This window comes from Peromyscus leucopus, chromosome 4, assembly GCF_004664715.2.
Source record: "Peromyscus leucopus breed LL Stock chromosome 4, UCI_PerLeu_2.1, whole genome shotgun sequence".
In the NCBI taxonomy this organism is placed as follows: domain Eukaryota; kingdom Metazoa; phylum Chordata; class Mammalia; order Rodentia; family Cricetidae; genus Peromyscus; species Peromyscus leucopus.
In genome coordinates, this window is record NC_051066.1 from 12,560,643 (window position 1) to 12,572,697 (window position 12,055).

Consider the following 12,055-nt stretch of genomic DNA (forward strand, 5'->3'; position numbering starts at 1 on the left):
GAAGAAGAAGAAAAAAAAGAAAAACAAGAACAAGAGGAAGAAATAATAACCAAAAGAATAGTGGGGGTGGGGGAGTAGGGTGCACACCTTTAATCCCAGCACTTGGGAGGCAGAGGCGGGTGGATCTCAGTGAGTTCAAGGCCAGCCTGGTGTACAAAAGAGAGTTCCAGGACAAACCCTGACGGGGGGGTGGGGGGTGGGGGGGTGGTGGGGGAATAGATTGGAAGAAATAATCAAACTCAGGTTGAAATCAACAAAATACAAATAAATGAAACAATTCAAAGAATCATAAAGCAAAGAGTTGGTTCTTTGATAAAAATCAACAAACTTTTAGCTAACCTGGTCTACTAAGTTCCAGGCCAGCCGAGCTACATGGTGAGACCTTGTCTCAAAACAAAACAAAACAAAACCACTTCATGTATTGCTGAGATTACATAAATCAAAGCATGTAAAAGCAGCTGTCATACAGTAAAATGTTCAATAAAAGAAAGGTTTGGTCACTACCAAGAGGAAATACCCACAGGGCATTCTGTATTGAGAAATGAGTAATCATGAAATGTGATTGTGTTCTAGACATATAGTACCTTGAGGGGGGAAAAATACTTGCTTCGATTCTAGACTTCAGACTACCACGGATAACTATGTAAGTGCTAACTGCAATTTACAAAACTTCATTTCTCTCCTAGTCATTGAAGTCATCTGGATTCCTTGGGTCTTTAACTTAAAGGGGAAGAGGGATGCCAAACGGGTTTGGCACATGGACCCTCACCACCACCACCAAGTGGCTCCCTGACCTTCCTAAGTGGCCTGTGGGCTTGCATTGAAAACCAAAAGTGAACTATACGATTGTGGAGGCCTCATTTGGCTTAATTAAATATCGCACCATCAGGGTCAAGCATAGATTGCCTGTCATTTAACACGGCGGTTAAGAAAAATATATGCATATTATTACAACTAAAAGTCTTGTTTTATCATTATTATCAGAAATAGCTGGCGCGCCTTTGCACCCCTAAGACTGGGTAAAACAGGAACAGCAAGCTTGAGAAAAGCCTCAGTTTCTGCAGCGTCTGGTTGCGCACAGGGTAACCCGCACAAGCTCCGCCCGAGCTCCTTCCGGTCTCCCGCAGAGTGCCACATAGAGAGTGGTCCCCCAAGCCTTTTCCGGTGTCCCTGCTTCTCTTCATTCCCGCCCTGTCATGACTCCTCATCTTGATGAAGGCCTGGGGTTCCTTCTGTCAAACTCTAGGTCATCAGCTGCGGCGCTGCTCACCAGGGCAAGCAGCCTGTGTAGTGTTAACTAGCGGTCCGGCTGCCGAGTTCGCATACGTGCGGAACCAAAGGTGCAGACTCGGTTTCCACCAGGCCGCGAAGAGAAGCGCCACCCAGGTTGCCTCTAGCACTGTGGAGGCACGCTCGCTTCCTAGGGGCCGCTTCCGCCGTTGCCAGTGAGCCCGAGTCTCTTCCTTCCAGGGTCGGGCTGCTGAGAGCGAGAAGATGAAGGCGAAGGCCACCACGCCGGTGCCCCAAGCAGGGCCTATCAAGAAGCTCGCTCGGAAGAAAGCCAGGAAGAGGGTCAGGAAGAGCAAAGCGCAGGGAGGAGGCCGGGCTCCGGGAAGCCCCCCGGCAGCTGTCGCAGGCAGACCGCCGAAGGTCCCGGAGAACTTTTCTCAGAATTGGAAGGCGCTGCAAGAGGTGAGACTGGCGACAGGCTACCTTCACCCCGGACTTTTGGTCAGGTAGCCACAGACCACGAAGGAGGACTACTGGTGGTTCCAAAACGTGGAAGGGCCAGTCAACACTGCACGGACTCCTTCACAGGAACTTGGCCTGTAGGCAGTAATGCAGTTGTGACTGTCTGGCCTTTTGCCAATTTTAGTAGTAACCAACGCTTCTATAAACCACAGAGGTTTCTCTCTGCTTTACTCACATACCATAAATCCCATATTTCGGTTGCAATCCCGACAACGTCTTAAACTATGTCCCAGAACTCTGCCCCAGGCTGTTTAGAACTCGTGTAGCTCAGGGTCTCCTCCGCACTAGTGGTAGTCTTCCTACCTTAGGTAGCCTTCCGAATGCTGGGATTATGGGTGTGAGCCACGATACCCACCCTCATTTTTACATTCTAATTGGGCGCTTTTACTGTCCTTGTTTCTTAGATGAGGAAATTGAGAAACAGAGCTTAAGGTGTTTGGTTTAAGGATGGTCACATAGCCTATAAACAGCAGAACTGGGATACTGACCATGCTTTTTGATCTGTTGACCTCCAGGAGTGTATGCCATGGAGCCTCAGTAAGAAAGAGAGTATAGAATTTCTTTCTTTCTTTTTCTGGAGCTGAAGGCCTTGTCCTTGCTAGGCAAGCACTCTACCACTGAGCTAAATCCCCAACCCCGAGAGTATAGAATTTCTTGAACTCCATAATACTCCACCTTGTTCCTTAGTGTGGATTTTCCTGTCTGGACACCCAGGACCAACCAAACCCTGTGGACAGCTCCAGCTCTGTAAGCCAGCTCTTGTTCTTTCTCCCATGATAGTAAAGTAAAATTAAATGCATGGGTTGCATATTTACCATAGGGAACTTGGAGTTGGCTCTGGTTTCCACAAGAATCTAAACGCTTCAGGTCTCTTGACTATTGGGGGAGTGGGTAAGTCGAAACCCACTACATCATCTCTCAGTTAGTTGACATCTTGCTGAGGTCTTAACTGGGGATTTGAATACAAGGAAGAAATTGCTCTCCTGGACCTCTGCCTCTGCCTGGATAAGATCAAAGCTGTGGCTCTTCTCATCAACCATCTCTGGGTTGACAGGATTTTTTTCTTTTCATTGAACGACCTTCCCTTGGGTATTCCTCAGACCCTGAGCTGTAGCCAACCTCCAGAGATAGGATAAAGAAAGTGATCATTGGGTTGACCATGGAAGTCACTCTTAATGCAACTCTCAATTAAAGAAGTCAAAGTGATGCTCCTGCCCCAGGCTTAATGAAGTGCCCTGAGGTGTTAAGTCACTCGGGTACACGTGGTATAGAGTTTGAAATGCAGAGTGAAGAAGCATTGCCAGATTATGCATTGTAATAAGCAAAGGAAAAGAATCTCAATACCAGTGATTTAGGAGCATACATAAGGCTTTTTCAGGGGCTGGAGAGATGACTCAGTCACCCGGAGTGTGGATGCTCTTCCAGAGGACCCTGCTTTAATTCCTGGCACCCACATGGTGGCTCACAACTGTCTCTAACTCTAGTTGCAGGGGATCCAATGTCTTTCTGTCCTCTGTAGGCACCAGGCATGCATGTGGTGCACAAACACACGTGCAAGCAAAACACCCATATACATAAATTTTAAAAATTAAAAAAAAAGGGCTTTTCAAATAATTTTCTCTCAGTGATGGTGACTGGAAGTGTGTGTGGATGGTAGATACATGTTTGCACATACATTTACGTACAAGTTTCTTTAATCTGTGGTATGTCAGTTCAAAATTTAAATGTGGCATGTATTTAATTTTGATCCCATTAGCTGCTGAAACAAAAGACACAGGCCCCAGAAAAACCTCTTGTCTCTCAGATGGATGACAAAGTGCATCCCCAAATAATCCAGCAGAACAAAAAAGAGACTGCAGGTAAATCAGAGGGAGAGAAGAAGAGGACAGAAAAAGACCAGACCACTAGGGGTGCTGTTACATCTACATCTAAGGACAGGAAGAAACTGGAACCTCCCACAAATAGCTCTGGAACAGAACAGAAGAAAGGAGCCAAGAAGAGGACATATAGTGACATCTCTTCTCATCAAGGGGACATCAAGCATAAGTGGAAAGCTAAGGAGGCAGCTGTCTTGAATCAGTCCACACCTACTGAGTGAGTACCAACTCTGCTGTGGTGACTGGTATGTTCTTTGCTGCTGGGGCCACAGATACAGATGGTCCTTACTGGGTATCTAGCCTCCACTGTCTTCACCACCAAGAGGAAATGAGCATTTGGCCCTGGTGCGGTCTTCCTCACCTGACCCTATGATGCCTGTCACTTGTTTCCCCTAGAGTGGGTTGCTGAAGGCAGACCCTTTTGTACAGTCAGTGCTGTGTCTTTGGGCCCCAACACAGAGCTTGGCACAAGGTAAATGCCAACAAAAACTTTGGCATAATGTGTGCTGGAACCAGAAGGAGCCTGTGAAACCCAGTCCTGCCTCTTACCAGTTGATGGCTTTGGGCAGGTTTCTGCATCCTTTCTTCCTCAGTGTGGCGAGCTGTATAATTAGGGGGACTGAGGTGCAGTATGTGCTGCTTAGTGTCTTTTGGCTGCTTACTGAGCACTGTGGTGACACTTCTCCTGGAAGGGATATGTTTAAAAGGCAGGCTGGCTCCTGCTAGCTGAGCCTTTCCTTCCCTTTAGCCTAAAGAAAAGCTTGGCTCTGGAGTGTGGGGAAAGAGAACATCTCCCTGGGAACCAGTATGGGAAATGTGTTTACGACAGCTTTGTCAAGTCAAGCTAAACAGCCCATGACAGACTATAGCACACAGTGCTGAAGGGTAAAGTGTGGGTTTGGCTGCCTCTTCTGAGTCGTACAGGCAGGCTGGACTAGAGGGGCAACAGGGCCCCTCCTTCCTAAGGCTGATGTAAGCAGGGGAGACACATAGATGTTTACATTAGCATTTGTATGGGGGTGGGGTGGTCAGGGTAGCCTAGTAAAGAAGGCAAAGGAACACAAAACAAGACGTCTGTCAGTTGAGCCCTTTTTTGAGTAATGACATTGAAATCAGGCTGAAAAGCTAGAGTTCAGCAGATAGCCATGGAGCATCCAATATCAACTCTTGTCTTCCTCACTCTTCCAAAATGTGGAGACAGTGCATAGGTCCCTGTCTGTCATGCAGTCCTCCTACCTGTGTGTCCTGGTTGATAATGCATCTGTTGTTTAATTAGAAAATGTCAGTGGTCATTCTACTGAAGTGGGTCATGTTTCTGTTTTACATTCTTGGTGTTTTATGTGTAGTTCCTAAGTCTTAGATAATAGGTATATTTGCAGATTTAAAAGAACGACAGTGAGGGGCTGGAAAGATGGCTCAGTGGTTAAGAGCACCGGCTGCTCTTTCAGAGGCATGGATTCCCACATGGAAGCGCACAACCTTCTGAAACTCCAGTTCCAGGGGATCCCATGCATGCCCTCTTCTGGCCATCACAGGCACCAGGCATGCAAGTGATACTTGCAGGCAAAATACCTGTATAGATAAAAAGTAAGGAAAGAGAGAACAGCAGTGAAGGGAAAGGACAACAGCAGGCCCAGCTGGACTGAGTGCCCTGCCAGCCCTCATGGTGCCGCCCCTCACTGACAGCCCTTCTGCTCCTCACAGCCTACCAGCTGGCCAGAGAGAGTCAGTCTTTCAACAGGCATCCAGTGCCCATGTCTTTTCACAGCCAGCTGCATACTCTCATCTTTGCCTCATAGGGAAGACATCTGGTTTGATGATGTGGATCCAGATGATATTGAGGCTGCCATAGGCCCAGAGGCAGCCATGCTGGCACGGAAGCGGCTAGGGCAGAGCAAGAAAACCATCTCCCTGGTGAAGGAACAGGCCTTCGGCGGGTAAGCTGGGCTCGAGCAATGGCTGCTGGGAATGTTCTGCCTTCTGGGGCTGGAATTTCTCGGGGAGGAGGAGCAAGCACTGAGCCATGACTGCCCAGCAGGTCTTAAGGGTGCAAAATGGTGATGAATGGGCTTGGCTCACTGGCCTAGAATCCCAGCCTGTGATATTTATTACACCGGGGCCTTTGGTTCCCTTCAGCCTAACAAAAGCCTTGGCCCTGGATTGTGAGATGGTAGGCGTGGGCCCCAAAGGGGAAGAAAGCATCGCAGCCCGTGTGTCCATCGTGAACCAGTATGGGAAGTGTGTTTATGACAAGTACGTCAAGCCAACTGAGCCCGTGACAGACTACAGGACAGCAGTCAGTGGGATACGGCCTGAGAACCTGAAGCAGGGTATGATGCCCATAGGAGTGTAGCCATGGAGATGGTGGCAGGACTCATTTCTCTCCTACCTTCCCTTTTGTGTTCCGGAACAAGGCAGGACAGGGGTCCTGGCACGTCTTACCTCTTCCTCAGAGTAGCATACTTTGCAGATACAAAAGGTACCTGGCTGTTGTGCTGTCTGTGTCCTGTGCTTCTCTGCCTCCTGCCCAGGACAGTGCTCTTAGATTGCTTTCTGTTGTATGGCGGTGGGGAATAAAATGGAGTGTGTTAGGGACCAGGAGGGAGGCCGTGAAGGGCGAGTAGGCTACATGATGGGAGCTGGGGGACAGATCACAGGGTCTGTTTGGGAAACTCTAGTGCGGTGTTAGCAGTGAGGCCTACAACAAGATCCTTTGATCATGACATTGAGAACAGGATAGAGATCAGAAGACTGTTTTGAGGTGGGGGTTGGATAGGGAGGTGGCTGGAAGAAGTGACCTAACAAAGCAGAGGCTAGGTCTGATTTGTAATAGGAGAGGACACCTAGGATGTTCTGAGCCTGCCTCCTAGAGAGACCTGGATACCACTAGAGATTCAGCCTTGTAATGTCTCCCCAACTCCTCACTCACCACACTGCCTGTTTGCTTCTCTTGGTATCCATGGCCAACAAGGTGGCTCTGTTGCTCCTTGAACCATAGGTTGACCAGCAGCTCTTGCTTTCTGTTTCAGAAGGGAGGCTGGTCCTATTAGCTCTGAACAGAGTTGGGAAGTGAAGTGGTTTTGGTAGGAGTGGGGCCAGGGTGGTCCCCAAAGGATGTCTGCTGGGAGAGAGCAGCAGAGCAGATTCTAGGGTCCATGCACCCTCCTTGCGCTGTCTGGGAGAGATCCGGTCTGAATCCACTTGGGAAGTCCTAAGTATGAGTTGTATTGAGTGGGAAGCATATTGTTAGGTGTTCCTGGCTTAGTTTTAAGTGCTCTTGTGCTTCTGGGGTTTGCTGACTGGTGCCAGTCCACTGACAGCGATTGGCTTTGAGTAGAGCTTGTCTTTTTTTTTTTTTTTTTTTTTTAGCTGTCCCAGAAGTGGGAGCAGAGCACAAGGCCCAGCGGGTCCCGCCTGTCTTTGCACTTTCCTGGGGTCCAGTGTGACACTTCTAGGGGCCTCCCTCCTATCGAAGCTTTGTGTATCATTAAGAGCCTGGCCTGTTGTCATCAGGCTGGCCCGGGAATGGGAGGGACTTCTCTTAGAATCTTGGTGAGTTATGTGTTGTTAACCACTTCTTTGTCTGGTTTTCAGGGGAAGAATTTGAGGTTGTGAAGAAGGAAGTGGCAGAGATGTTGAAGGGCAGGATCCTGGTGGGGCACGCACTGCACAGTGACTTAAAGGTACTGGGCCTGGGGCCGTATCTCTTTGTGTGAGCTACACACACACACAGCCTCACATGCCTGTCTCTAGAAGCACTACTGTGGGGGACTTCTCATTTTGAATTTTTATCTTGACTTGGAAATTGTCTAGGAATAGTGTCAGGTATCTGAGCTCTGGCTGTGTTCAAGAGACCACATTAGGTACTTGTTTTTAGAGTTCTGACTACACTGTGGTTCCGGTGCCAGAGTGCTGACAGCTCTGTGTAGGGGGCTTTGAGTGTCACCTGTCTGATCTGGCAGATGGCCTGATGTCTAACTGTGTGCCCCATGTCCAGAGACAAATTTCTCTACACTGTCAAAGCCCTGGGGCTCTTGTGTACCCAGTTTATATCTAGGCATTGTTGTGATGCTGGAAGCCCAGCCTCCTGTTCTCTGGCATCTGAGGAAGACCTAGCCTGGGTTTATTACATGGGTCACTTTAAGTTCACAAGCAAACTGCAGTCTGGTCCATTTGAGGGTGGAGCAGGAAAACGGGAGCATAGTCTACTTGGCAGAAGGGACACCTCTGTGGCCATCTGGTGTGGTGGACTTCTAATGCCAGACATCAGAGCCTTACTAGGTGTCACCAGCAATCATACAGTGTAGACAGGTCTTGTTTAATCCTTTGAAGATAGGGATCAGGCTATGGGTGACAGAGCTGAGGTTTAGGGTATGGAGAGAAGGCTCCAGGAGAGCAGTGGGTATGCACCAAGATACCTCCCCCACTGCTGCTCAGCATCCCAAGCTGGCAGAGCTGACTGTTGCTGCTGCTACTTCAGCTGTCCCTAGAGGTGAGGAACTGGATGGGCATGTGTTTCCTCAGGGTGTCATTCTAGCTAGTCACCTCCTTCAAAGGCTGGCCACACATCAGCCAGTTAGGTGATTGAGCTCAGAGAACTCTACCTGGTGCTGGGGCATCTGACCTCCAGCTTCTGCCTTTTTAGACGCCTGCTGATTAAACAGTGGACATTGTCTTTCCTGGGTATGTACTGTGCTGTCACCATTCATGTGTCTCAGGAACCTTTAGATGGGAGTTCAATTCCCATTCTAATGTATGGGACTAGGGGTGTAGCTCGGTGGCAGAATGCATGCTTTGTGTGTATAGGCCCCGGGTCTCATCCCAGCACCAAAGAAATAAAAATAACAAATGTTTAACAATTAAAAATTAACTAAAGTCTCCTGCTATACAAGACCTACTGATACGTTGAGTCACCTTAAAGAAGATTGTCACCAGGGCCATACATGCTTCCTCTAGTGGGTTACTTTTTTGGCCTGTGTGAGTCCAGAAGTCTGCCAGGTTGCAGGGTAAGCTGTTCAATGTCATTTTTTGCTTCCTCATGAACAGACTCAGCTCAGATAGAGAAGGCAGTTGCAGGTAAATTGACTTTTCCCCAACATCTTGACATCAAGATTCTATTCTATTTACTTTTTGATCCACTTGCCTCCACCCCTAGAGTGCTAGGATTAAAAGTGTGCACCATACCTGGCCAAGATTTATTTTTATTAACATGGTTCTTAATTTTGGGCATCACCTTAAGTGAGAGTGATTAATTTGAGAAGCTCTCCCTTTTTTCTGAGTGTTATACCCTCTGGTGCCCTGTGAGATGCTCTTTGGAAAAGAGGGCTCCACTGCTGCAGACTGAAATGAAGATACTTGTCATCATTTTCCTCTAGGTACTGTTCCTTGATCATCCAAAAAAGAAAATCAGGGACACCCAAAAATTCAAACCTTTCAAGAGTCGCGTAAGGGTACGTAATGAATGAGTCTTCAACCCATGTTGGTCCCTGCCACTGACCCTGTGGCTAAAGGGATTTAGTTTGTTTTGGTTTCTCATTTTACCTTTAAGAGTGTTTGCTGCATAAGTTTGATCTCTGGGACCCATGTGAAGGCGGGAGAGAACTGGCTCCACAAGGTTTCCTCGGCTGTGGCTCCATGGTTAAGGGCACTTTCTGCTCTTGCGGAGAACATGAGTTAAATTCTCAGCACCCATGTCACGTGATTCACAGCCATCTATAACTCTAGTTCCAGGGGACCTGACACCTCTAGCCTTTTCAGGCCCTGCACTTATATGCACATACCCACATGCAGATAGACATACCTATGAATCACTAATAAAAATTTAAAAATTAAAAGCACTCCACCACTTGGTAGAGCTCCAGCCCCTGACTCCTCTATTGGCTGATAAGCAGTGTCATAAGCCACAGCAGGCTAATGGTTGCAGCCCTACATGCCACAGACCTCCTGGTGAAAGGGAAACTCAGTAACTTAGGTGTGCTCAGTAGCCAGCTGGGCAGAGCCTGTGAAAGCAGCATATTCAGTGGTATGCACCTTTTCTCTACAGAGTGGAAGACCATCTCTGAAACAACTTTCTGAGAAAATTCTGGGGATCAAGGTCCAGCAGGCAGAGCATTGTTCAGTAAGTATCATTGGGAAACAGCCCCTGACCTTAATACCTAGGCATGTATCCCTTGACAGTAGACACAGAAGAGGATCCTAAGCAGTTCAGGCTTATGAAATGTTGATTATATCTTAAATATTTACATTTAGCTTGAACTCAATACCTAGAATAATATACTGTAAGAATTTGGAACAAAATTCACCAGTCTAATTGAAGGCTGTTAGTATATTTACAGTTTTTTACTAAAAACCTGAGGTTGGGGACTTCATGGTAATGAGGCTTAGCTGATCAGAGAGATGCCAAGGAGGGAAGAGCAACACTTCACTCTTGGAGGAACTGACCGGTGTCTCAAGAATTACCTCATGTGTTTCTAGCACACTCTGACCCCCCACTAGGCCCCAACTCTGAAAGGTCCCTTTACCCCTATACTGCCATGCTGATGATGATGACTTAGGCTCCGGCACCTGAGCCCTGGGGAATAGAGCCTGTCCAAACCGTAACCAAGGTGCTTTAGCACCTTATGGCTCTGGGCTCTCCTGTGCCAACAGTTGTCTGTCCCGTCTGTCATCCCGTCATCGTCCCCATCCCCACCCTCCCCACCCCCCGCCGCACACCACGCAGTTCTCCTGCGGTGCAGCCTCTAACTCTGAGCCCTGTGCCTCTCTCCACTGTGCCTGCTGTAAAGCTCCAGCTGCCTGCTGCTGCAGGGTTTCCCTTTCTGCCCTGTAAACAGAGTGGCCGAGTCTGAAGCACAGGAACTAACCTGTACTCTGGTGTCCCGGCCACTTCTTCATAGTTCTCTCCTTCACTGCCTTACTTCCGTAGTCCCCCATGAGGTGTGCGCCTCTTTTAGCCTTGCAGTCTCAGTGCTGTGTAGCTGGAGAGTTTTCTCTCCGGGTCCCACCAGGCCCTGGCCGTCCAACAGCCCACTTATAAAATAAACACACAGACGCTTATATTATTTAAACTGTTTGGCCTAATGGCTCAGACTTCTAACTATCTAGTTCTTACATCTTAAATTAATCCATTTCTATAAATCTATACCTTGCCACGTGGCTCGTGGCTTACTGGCATCTTCACATGCTGCTTGTCATGGCAGCGGCTGGCAGTGTCTCCCTCCGCCTTCCTGTTCTCTCAATTCTCCTCTCTGTTAGTCCCGCCTATACTTCCTGCCTGGCCACTGGCCAATCAGTGTTTTATTTATTGACCAATCAGAGCAACACATTTGACATACAGACCATCCCACAGCAGTGCTGTGGCTATCATGAAGACCCAGGAGTCATAGGGTGGCTTCTGTGGCCTGCGGCCATGTGTTCTCACTAGCTGAGTAGTCAACATTGTTGTGTGTCACCCAGGTCCAGGATGCCCAGGCAGCGATGAGGCTTTACATCATGGCAAAACGGGAGTGGGAGAGCATTACTGCAGACCGGCGCCCCCCAGCCACCACCTCAAACCACTGCAGCGAGTACGCTTAGCACCAACCTACTGCTGTCACCGTCCCTCTGTCCTTCAGTGACTCCTCAGTCCAGTGGCAGTTGGGATGGGGTAATGGAGGCCCATCAGGTCTCTGCATAGCAGGGACCTACTCTGGTGAGCATTTTCAGAGCTATGGCTGCAGGGGTGTGGCGTGTGAGCTGCTGGAACTTCCTCCTCCTGGACTCTGCTACCAGAACCTGGTCCTGCACCTGTGTGTCGAGGTAGACTAGTCAGATACCAAGACAGAAGTCAGGGGTCTGATGTAGGTTCAGAGGAAAGAGCACTGGAATGGATGAGTGTGCTGCAGTGTCTACATCTACTGACCACCTGTGCTACCACTTCACAGTGAGCACAGCTGGATTCAGCCAGGGAGGGCACTCAGTGCCTTCCCCTAAGAAGCAAGGAGCTAAGCTGGTGGACCTAAGGGATCCAGGCTAAGGGCCTTCAGTCTGCTGCCAACCCTCTGGCCAGCACAGCAGCTCCATGACGACTTGATCAAAGCTACTAGGCTGGGGGTACTTTCTCACTCCTGTGTCCCTTGGCCCAGAGTCATCTAAAATGCCAACATCCGGTACAGTACGGTGTTTCCCACACAGTCCTTGGGGTGAGACTTGGGGCACAGGTACCCCAGAGGTGTAAGATCCTACTGCTTGGGGCACTGCTAACAGAAAGGCCATCTGCCTGCTAGCAACAAGTACAGAGTGACCAGCGAACTCTATGGACCTACCTGACAACTCCTAGAATGGCGCTGTGAACTGAGGTGTGACTCAGAGAGCACTCGTCCACTGTGTGCAAGACCCTGGCTCCCATTCCCAGCACTGTCAAAAATAAATGGATGGGTAAATGAAGC

At 48.8% G+C, this 12,055-nt stretch overlaps 1 protein-coding gene across 1 annotated transcript; it reads left to right on the top strand.

The window, feature by feature from the left end:
• Positions 1-1,173: 1,173 nt before the first annotated feature.
• On the top strand, positions 1,174-12,053 carry Rexo4 (REX4 homolog, 3'-5' exonuclease). Its single transcript, XM_028858726.2, has 8 exons — positions 1,174-1,692; positions 3,509-3,846; positions 5,429-5,566; positions 5,766-5,959; positions 7,224-7,312; positions 9,005-9,079; positions 9,673-9,747; positions 11,085-12,053. The coding sequence occupies exons 1-8, from the start codon at positions 1,495-1,497 to the stop codon at positions 11,202-11,204; spliced, it is 1,227 nt and encodes a 408-aa protein (XP_028714559.1). The 5' UTR covers positions 1,174-1,494; the 3' UTR covers positions 11,205-12,053.
• The last annotated feature ends 2 nt before the right edge of the window (positions 12,054-12,055 follow it).